We start from the raw sequence: 10,492 nt of genomic DNA, 5'->3' as shown, positions 1-10,492 counted from the left end.
GCTGGCATGGTTGGCATGCCTTGGCGCGGAGACGTGGCTGGCATGGTTTTCCATTGGCACGGTGGTGCGGCTGGCATGCCTTGGCGCGGAGACGTGGCTGGCATGGTTGCCATTGGCGCGTTGGTACGGCTAGCATGGTTGGCATGCCTTGGCGCGGAGATGTGGCTGGAACGGCATGCCATTGGCACATGTGGCGCGGCTGGCATGGTTGGCATGCCTTGGCGCGGAGGCATGGCTGGCATGGGTGGCATGCCTTGGCGCGGATATGTGGCTGGCACGGTATGCCATTGGCACATGTGGTGCGGCTGGCATGGTTGGCATGCCTTGGTGCGGCTGGCATGGTTGGCATGCCTTGGCGCGGAGACGTGGCTGGCATGGTTTGCCATTGGCACGGTAGCATGAGAATTAGGGTTTGACATAAATGATGTCGGTCAATGCTAAGGGTTCTGCCGTGGAACATGACACATGTATATATATAAAAAAAAGGTACTCTGGTAATTCTTACATAGGCATGTTGAATGATTCAATAAATGCGCTAGTGGTCGTAGTGACGTCATATCAGATGTAAGGTTTTACGATTTTAACCCTAAGCTAAAAAGCACCATCAACAACAGGTTTTAGACAAGATGCAGTGATATATTATTGTTTAAAGGAATGTAGGCGAGAGAATATTCAGTTGATTTTAAAGCACTAGAACTTCTTCATTTGGTTAGCAACTTTTTGCAATCCTGCTGCATGACCCGCTAATTAACAGTTGAATAACATTTAATCCTATGTGACAGGTACACTGTTAACATACGTGTCTTTTTTATTTATCGTTGTCACCAGAAAGAGAAAATGATAAATCCTTTTTCTGTAAATATGAAACATCTACAAACAAATATTACAAACCCTCGTTCCTTCGTCATTTTCATCGTCATTACTTTCTTCATCAACTAACTCACTATTACTACCTTTAAAAAGAAAATTACAGCACAATCTTATTATGTTCATGAAGTCAGAGAAGTATGAAATAATTTTTGATTTATTGTGCTAATCAAAAACAAGATCCACATCTATCAACACAAAAATTTCAAGAAACAAATTAATCAATTACGAATTGGTTCAAAAAAATAAATTTTTTTAAAATTCAATATATTATTTAATCAACCTCAATTTGTTTCTCTGTCATATATATCTTCTCAATTATAACCTTCAAATCATAGATATAATAATAAATTATTCACGTATGTAACAAACATAAGATCAACACAAAATATAGGATTTAGTATCATCATTTTCACCCTATAAAGAAAGTGAAACTGCACATTTAGACATTTATAGACGAGTGAAATTGTTAGGGTTGATGGAGTTTCCGAGTTCGTAAACTAGAATGAAAAGATAAAGGAGGGTCTCAGGAATCTAGCAGTTTTTTTTTTTAATCTTTATGAAGTGGATACAGAGAAGTTACACATCTTTCCGCCACTGTACATTCCACCTAAGATCCGCTGTTAATCAGTTGTCAACAAGCTGGTCATATGGCATTTTCGAAACTTTTGAACATGTTTGTAGATGTGTACATGTTTATACACCAATGTAGACTAAGTTTTTTTTTTAAAATGAGATTATATAGTCATACTATTTTTGTAAATCTCGGAAAGAGCTTTCCAAATATATAAGGTTTGTGAATTTTGGACAAACGGTTCGAGAGATAAATTGTTTTTAAAATAACTTTTGGAAGGTTATATGTGTATTTTCCATATTTTAAATAACTTTTGGACTATTTTTTTTTTTTGAAAGAAAAAAAGCGAACTTCAGATTAGTAAACTATAAACAATTTGTACACTAGATTCAAACAAAAAATAGTATAAGTAGTGATGAAAATTCCTATTACAGAGGAATAAGAAAATACCATACATACTAATTGCATGTTATTCTAAGAGGGAATCCATGCTTTACGACAAATGGTTTTTGAAATTAAATTCAACCATTTTGATTTTGATTTTGATTTTGATTTGTGAGTCTTCAAACTCTGATTCTTCATTAAAAAGAAGAAAATCGCCCATGATTTGTGAGTCTTTTCAAACTCCGATTCTACATTAAGAAGAAGAAAATCGTCCATAAAATTGTAGTTACAACAAGCAACCACTGATCTTGTATAAAAGGATTCACACCATGTTTGAATGAAGTATCTCCTAAAATATACTTGAATATATGACCACACTTGAATAAATTGTTGCAGAATATATCAAAGATCGTTATTAATACAAATTGGAAAACAACTAAATGGCCAATATAAACCATTAGCGATGAGAAAACATTTAAATGGCAAGCACTACATGCCATTGATGGTTGATTATTGAAACAAACTAAAACCTAATTCGCTTAAGAGAGGTGGTTTATTTATTTGTAACTTACATAGGATTATCTGATATGCCTGACAGATCTGAAATTTCAAATCATACCAAACAAATCAAGAAAAATCGGAAGGAAATTGGGGAATCAAGCTCAAACACTATTCGGGGAAGTTTCACAGAGAAAAGATAAGAAAGAGAGAGAGTTTTCACTTTTACACTAATTTGTACCTAGTTAACTCGGGATTGACTAATTCGTATTTTTTGACGCGTTTTTGGGCTAAACCGTTTTTTTTTCTTCGGATTTTTCATGTATTACCTAACGAGCTCCTGACTTGGCCCATTTGAGTCGGAAAACAAAATGCCCTCTCATGGGCCAAACCATAAAACCACTTACTCTCGTTCTTAATGAATACGGATTGCATTTTTCTTCTTCGACTTCACTTCAGACAGAAACGAGAACCCTAAGTGAAATTAAAGATGATGACAATTATAGAGTATGAAGAAGCCGTAGATTGAACATCACAGGTATCTCGTATTTAATGCTCTTCTCCTCTTTCTCTCATTCTGATTTTCTGTTTCTGGTGGATTCTTTTTCCTAGGGTTTTAAGGAAAAAAAAACAGTAAAGAGCTCTTTAACCTGTTACTATTATCAATTCCTTCTTTTGAATTTTTGTTGTTGTTTTATTAATGGGTTTTCATTGGATTGAAAAAATTTGTTTGCTAATCTGGGTTTCTTTTATTTTCTGATGATTTGGAGTATAGGTGGTTATGGTTTTGTGGTGTTCATCATCTGTTTGCATAAATGCTTAGTATGCCGTGAAGGAAGAATTTTAATTGACGTATAATGCCTATAAGCATATATTCCTGAAAGGCACCATAGAATGTCAGAATATACTGCACCTGTTAGAGTTTTGAGTCCAATTTGGTAGGAAGCGAATTAAAATGATTGGCATATTACGTCCCTCTTGCACACAGACTAATAGAGAATAATACCATTGATGAACCCTTTTGAGATCAGTATACATTGTATATGATTTTAGTTACTCTTTTTTGTTTATTCCATGCTGGTTTGAACCTTAAGATACTGACTGAAAGGAGCCTTCTTCGAGACATAAATGCATGAGTTTGTTAAAAGTATTGGGTTGTTGAACCATGAATCTGATTCTGTTGTTGCCATTGCTTATATTACCTACATCAGGGGGCACTTAAGCAGGAAACTGGACATAATGTTGGTATTTTTGAAAAACAGTTTTTGAACATAGTATATTTCTCCAGGTTAATGCCTTGTGGGTGTACTCAAGATGTCTGATCCCTTAACACAGATCTTAAAATATGTAATATACTAATATGCACATGACTGCTGAGACAGCTTAAGTGTATTTGTACATGAATAGCTGTTTCAGAGTTTCGGCTAGTATCCAATTCTCTGTGTCCACCACTTCATACCACGATGCCAGTGCTTGGCTATATTAACATGTATTAACTTCATTGTAAAAAAAACAAATTGGTGTAGTTTAATCTTGACCTGTAGAAAGTGAGGATTCTGTTCACTCAGAAATTACAGTTGTGCATCTGATAAGTAAGTTAAGAGAGATCATAAAAACTAATAAAGAGTATGAAACCACGTCTATTAAGCGTAATGCTGACTTTGAGGCGAGCTGGTAAGTAATTTAAGACCAATCTGAAATTGGAGTTGACTATGATGTATTTTAGCTAAGTTTTCAACATAAGACTTTGGTGGTTTTGACTGCTAAATGGATATTTTTGGATTGTGGTTGTTCATATAGTTTCCTCTAACCAAGAATGTCAATGTTTCCATCCTGCTTTTCATTAGGAAGAAAAAGGATATGTAGTTGCTTTTCAACAATACCATTAAAAAGTTAATTGTAAAAATCACATATCAATGAACAAATTCTCGATAATCCTTTCTGTTTCGATATCTTTAATTTCATCTCTAGTTGTAGTTTAACTTATGACTGATTTCCGGTTTGATCAATCTGTTTTGAGTTTTTTTATATGGAGTCGCTAGTAGTTTTCACAAAACTATATACAGTACTGGTCTGAGCTGGGGTTCTCTCTCTACTTCATTGGCGGCCCTGGTTCTTAACAGTAAAACTAAATAAATTTCTCTCTGACCTTTCAGAAACTCAAAAGCAATGGAGAAGGGAAAGGGAAAAGGAGGAAGCAGCTCTAAGAAGCTTAACATCGCCATTATTCATCCCGACCTTGGAATAGGTTTCTATCTTTTGTAACTCTATTCCAAAATTTGTTAGTCTGTGAAAAATGGAATTTAAAAAAAAAAAATTTAAAATCTAATGTATTGTAGGGGGAGCCGAAAGATTGATTGTTGATGCTGCTGCTGAGCTTGTGTCTCATGGCCATAATGTCCATATTTTTACTGCGCATCATGACAAAGACCGATGTTTTGAGGAGACACTTTCTGGTAACAAACAATTCTTCTTCATGTTTAATCACTACACTGAATAAAAAATTGGTTGCCCCTTTGATTGAGTTTCGCAGTAAGTTATAGAGGGTCACTCTGATTCAGCCAAACAGACTTCAGCATGATATTGTATGTAATAATGATACCAATAGGGGAAACAAAACCATTATATTTAGACTTAGTAGAACGATGTTGTATTAGGATGAAGCATTTTTAAGCAAGGCTGGTTTTATAAGTCAGTTTAACTTGATGACCATGTCTTTAGTTAAGATAGAAACTTGATCACCGTGTAGTTAAGATAGAAGTTAGAAAAAGAAACAGAAGAAGGTGGAGCTGGACATTTAATTCTCAGCATTCTCTTATTTCCTTTTGCTTCTTTGTAATAAATTAATGTAGTAAAAACCTTAATCAGAGTTGACTAGTTGATGTCTATTACATCAGTGTGTATCTTCTAGTTACATTGATGAAGCCTGTGTTATTATTGATATTTTTTGTTCTGGATATGTTGATTCCTGAATCCTGGTATACATATGGTGTGTAGGTAAATTCCCAGTTACAGTATATGGAGCCTTTTTACCTCGACATGTTTTCTACCGTTTGCATGCCGTTTGTGCATATTTGAGGTGCATCTTTGTTGCTCTATGTGTACTATTTCTTTGGCCATCATTTGATGTTGTGTTGGCTGATCAAGTTTCTGTCGGCGTCCCTCTGATGAAGTCTAAGAAGTCAACAAAAGTAATTCGTTCTTTTTATCTTTCTTTCTTCTTATAGTTCTTGACGAAATATTAATAGTTTTTTTTTTTTTTTTTTGTCTTTGGCCCATAATAGTTGTTGCCGAAATATAAATTTACTCTCTTCAAGTTGTTTTTCAAGGGAGGCTGAGTGGCATAATATTTTAATTTTGCTTCCCATTATTCCTTTGCAGGTTGTATTTTATTGCCATTTTCCAGATTTGTTGCTGGCAAAACACACAACCGTTCTTAGAAGGATATATCGGAAACCGATCGACCTTATTGAGGAAGCAACTACAGGTCTGACCGTTTGTTGACTAGTAATATAACTTTCTATCTTTATGAGTTATGCAAACAAAGTATGAGCCCAAAGGTTTATTAACAAGATTAAATCCACAGGAATGGCAGATCTCATCCTCGTTAATAGCAAATTTACTGCATCAACTTTTGCCAGTACATTTAAGCGTCTCAATGCAAAAGGAATTCAACCAGCTGTTCTTTACCCAGCAGTCAACTTGGACCAGTTTGAGAAACCTTCTGCTTATAAGTAATGGGCATGCCTGTATATCACTTGGTATCTTCAGATTCAAATAGTACTAGATAATTTCATCAGTTTATAAACTTAACTTCTTTTTTGATCGGCCTTTATGCAGCTTGAACTTGCTCTCAATCAATCGTTTTGAAAGGAAGAAAAACATTGATTTGGCAATTTCATCTTTCGCAATGCTTCATACCCTTAAATCAGATGTTCTTAAAGGTGACGATTTGGAGAAGGCTTCTCTCACTGTTGTAGGTACGAACTCTTTTACTGAATAACCTACACTACTGTTCCTCCTACAAAGGATTCCTTCTGCAACGTGTATTACAATTACCAAATGTTATGTGTCTGTCTGTTTGTTTTTTCCTCTCTGGATATGTCTCATATTATTTTCACTATATTGTTTCATATTCCTCTGATGTCACAGGTGGTTTTGACAAACGTCTCCGTGAAAATGTGGATTATCTAGAAGAACTTAAGAGCTTAGCGGAAAGAGAAGGGGTCTCAAATAGGGTTAAATTCATTACCTCTTGCACGACTATAGAAAGAAATGCACTCCTCTCCGAATGCTTGTGTGTTGTTTATACGCCAACGGTGAGATGTGATTCATTTTCTCACTGTTGCTTGATTATATGATTTAAATGAAGGTTGAAAAGTGAAAAGATTGTTGAACAAGCATACACATGGTTGTTGTTAAGATCAAGAAGAACAACATATACAAACATGAATACAAAGATATTTATGGTTCACCAAGTATAGGGTCATGACCATGAAATAAAGATTTTCTATCTCACAGGCAAAAGAAAAAATCGAAGGGTTTATCCATTGCAGTGAGTTTATTTCGTCCTTGAACCAATATCTAAACGTATGATTTATGCAGGATGAACACTTCGGCATTGTTCCTTTAGAGGCAATGGCAGCGGAGAAGCCTGTTATTGCTTGCAATAGTGGTGGTCCTGTTGAAACCGTCAAGGACGGAGTCACGGGATTTCTCTGTCAACCAACTTCAGAAGATTTCTCACTTGCTATGGCCAAGTTTATTAGCAATCGCAGCATGGCAGAGAGAATGGGTGGAGAAGCACGGAGGCATGTTGGTGAATCATTCTCTACCAAAATTTTCGGCCGCCGTTTGAATCAATATGTTATCGATGTTGCTCGAGGAAAAATTGAGTGATAATGGTGACTGAATGTAGTGCTAAGTACACTCACAATTTTTTCCTTCTTGTGGGTTTTCCTTTTTTTTTTCCTTTCTTTTTTCTTCTTTTTTTCTTCTTCTTGATATTGCATACTTAGATATGGCCAGATCTATTATTATCATGCAAGACTCTTCTCTGAAAGTTGGAGTTGTGTCCTATCTCAACCTTCTCCAAAAAGAAAGCATTCAGAATTCACTGTATGCTTCTTTTTTTTCTTGACAGGCAAAGCTAAAATTTGTTAAGCAAAATATTTTTCATAATGGCCTTGTTTGGCAAAATTTATGATTATCTATTTATGATTATAGATAATCAAAAATAGATAAATGATTTTAGTATAATCATTTTTATAATAAATTTTCACAAACACCTTTATTAAATAATTGATTATCTTTAAAAAATGCTCCCTAAAAGTAGTGGAAAAAATAATGATCTAGAACTTTTTTCTAAGTTTCCTAATGTTTTTTTAACCCTCTCTTGATAGTTTATAGAAAATAAGAGGAATAAACACAACTCAATTTTATTAAGAAAAAATAATTGATTATAATAATTTTTAAACAACTTTTTTCGGTTCATGGAAATAATGGATTTTTCAATTATGATTAAAATAAGCAATTATTATAATGGTTACCAAACGCATATAAAATCCATTATAATCTGCATAATGGATTATGGGATGATAATCCATTAAAATAATGGTTACCAAACAGCCCCAATGGCTAAAAAAAACTTATTTACTTGATGTTAATCAATTAGCTAATCATTAGATTAATAAATTTAGTTTATACTTGTGAAGAAATTACAAAATCAGATTTAAGAGTTAGTTTTTGTGGGAAGAAAAAAGTAGAGATTTTTTTTTTTTTTCTTTGAGAAATCTAAATTTTGATTTACCGAACCAAAATGAGATTTTCAAGTGGCAACCGGAGAAAAGGATTTATTAGCTGATGATACTTCAAAAAAAGAAGTTATTGGATATGGCATAGTATCCATCAGGGTCTTAAAATTAGAAAGTCTTTTGACATATGGGAAATAGGTGATGGTACTTCGGTGTATGTTCATAATCATAGATGGTTTACAAAAGGGGAAGATTCAAATACAACTCATAATTCTCAAATCAATACAAACATTAAAGTCTCAGATCTCATTGATAAAGATACAAAAAGTTGGAATATCAATAAACTGCAAGAACATTTCACAAGTGAGCAGACACAGAAAATACTTCACACCAGAATTTCTAGTAATGGGAGAGACAAGTCGAGATGGCCTTTAACCAAGGGTGGCAAATTTACTTCAAATTCTCTTTATAGAGAAATAATGAAGAATCACAATGGCTAAAGTTATGGCATCTGGATGTCCCTTGCAAAGTCCAACAATTCTTATGGAAATGATGTCATGACATTCTCTCAGTCAACATGAAAGTTAGCAAGTACAAGAAAGAAGTCACCAGCCTTTGTAGTTTCTGTAATGAAGAAGAAGAAACCAGCACACATCTCTATGCAGTTGCAGATTCTCAGATGCAGTTTGGTTTGGCATTTCAAAAGCCCTTCATCACTCCAAGAACTTGCATAACTCAACCAAAAACTGGATTATATCTTGGTTTGCAGATAATCAATATCTGGAAGCTCAACACAACAATCTTGTTTGCATAGCTGCTTGCACTTTATGGCATTTATGGAAAGCCAGATGTGAAAAAGTGCATGAAAACAAGTTTTATCATTCTAGAAACATAGTGCATAGAATAATCTCTTACATTAATAGCATAAACATGCACATTTCAGGAAATCAGCATATAAACCATACTAGAACTTGCATCAATCATCAAGAGATATGGAGAAAACCTCCTGAAACTTGTATAAAAATTAATATTGATGCTTCATTTCTTTCCCATAATATTAATGCTGGTTTTGCTTTAATTGCTCGTGATTCCACAGGGAGGATCTTGGCAGCAATGGCTTATTCAACAAGAGCTAGAGATGTGAATCAAGCAGAAGCATTGGTGCTGCTCAGAGCTTTACACTGGATAAAAGAAATGTAGTTCCAAAAAGTCATCATAGAAGGGGATAATTGGTCAGTTATTAGCAGTTGTAATGGGAGTGATGAAAGTTTCAAGTGGGATGATCAAAATATTATTTTAGAATGTCAAGATCTCCTTTAAAAGTTAGAGTCGTGTCAAGTTACTTTCCAAAAAAGATCTTGTAATGCAGCAGATAAACTAGCAAAACTAGCCGTATCAGGTTCCAAATTTGGCCGGAGGATCCTCCAAATGTAATTACTAGTATCTTAGCAGCTGAAAGCAAGAACTAGATAGTTTTTTTAGGCTTTTCCTTTGTTTCTTTTCGGTCAGTCAGTTTGTACTATGTTCGTTCTCTTCCAATAAATTTTCCCCTTCTTTAATCAAAAAAAAAGTGGCAACTGGAGGTGGGTGAACCTCTATATGATGAAGAATCCATATTTTACAGATACCACATGATGGAGATCTCTTAGCTCCAGCGTCCATTTCATGGCGATTTACGGTTGGAATTAACCGTAGAAGCCAACCGTAGGGGCCATTTACGGTTAGTATTTGATGAACATCCAACTGTAACCGGTTAAAAATGGGAAAAACCCAATAATAATCCAATTACGATTCGATTGTTGTCTTATGAGACGAATTGTAAATAAGTTAAGGTTGGTTTGGTGGTGTCTAGTATCCAACCGTAACCATAACTCCTTACGATTGATATTGTTTAAGTCAAAACCAACCATAATCAAACTTAATAGTTTAAATTATTTTCACCCAGGACTTATTACGGTTGGTATTGCTAAACCAACTATAGTATTTTTACGGTTATAAAATGAACTGTAACTAGATATCCCAACTAGTTTTTTTTTTAGGATTTACGGCTGGTAATTCTACAATTACCGACAGTGACACATTCAGAAATCTAGATTACGGTTGGTAATGGAAGAACAACCAGCCATAACTCCAACTGCAAGCGTAAATTTAATTAATTGAAATTTTAATGCATGTAATCTAATTCAAACACAAAATAATAAATACAATGGATTTCTCGAATCCTACCTCACCTAAATTGTACCGGTTAATCATCGGTAGTTTAGCGGTTTGAAGAAAGAACAAAGTTAATGGAAAAGAACACTTAAAGTCAGAAGACAAGAGATGAAAGAAAACTGATTTTGATTTTAATTTTCTTTATTGATTATGTTAAATTAGTAAAGGGAACTTTATACATTTTAACGATGAAAGCATACCC

General features: G+C 34.5%; 1 protein-coding gene across 1 annotated transcript; it reads left to right on the top strand.

Moving 5' to 3' along the window:
* The first annotated feature begins 2,728 nt into the window (after window positions 1-2,728).
* LOC113283309 (alpha-1,3/1,6-mannosyltransferase ALG2-like) lies at window positions 2,729-7,502 on the top strand. The gene is made up of 9 exons (XM_026532524.1): window positions 2,729-2,861; window positions 4,480-4,571; window positions 4,663-4,779; window positions 5,321-5,514; window positions 5,705-5,810; window positions 5,910-6,057; window positions 6,164-6,303; window positions 6,476-6,642; window positions 6,929-7,502. Exons 2-9 carry the CDS (start codon window positions 4,493-4,495, stop codon window positions 7,220-7,222), a joined length of 1,245 nt encoding a protein of 414 aa, XP_026388309.1. The 5' UTR covers window positions 2,729-2,861; window positions 4,480-4,492; the 3' UTR covers window positions 7,223-7,502.
* The last annotated feature ends 2,990 nt before the right edge of the window (window positions 7,503-10,492 follow it).

Source organism: Papaver somniferum, chromosome 5 (assembly GCF_003573695.1).
Source record: "Papaver somniferum cultivar HN1 chromosome 5, ASM357369v1, whole genome shotgun sequence".
In the NCBI taxonomy this organism is placed as follows: domain Eukaryota; kingdom Viridiplantae; phylum Streptophyta; class Magnoliopsida; order Ranunculales; family Papaveraceae; genus Papaver; species Papaver somniferum.
Note: the sequence above shows the minus strand (reverse complement) of the source record. Positions and strands in the feature narration are given on the sequence as shown.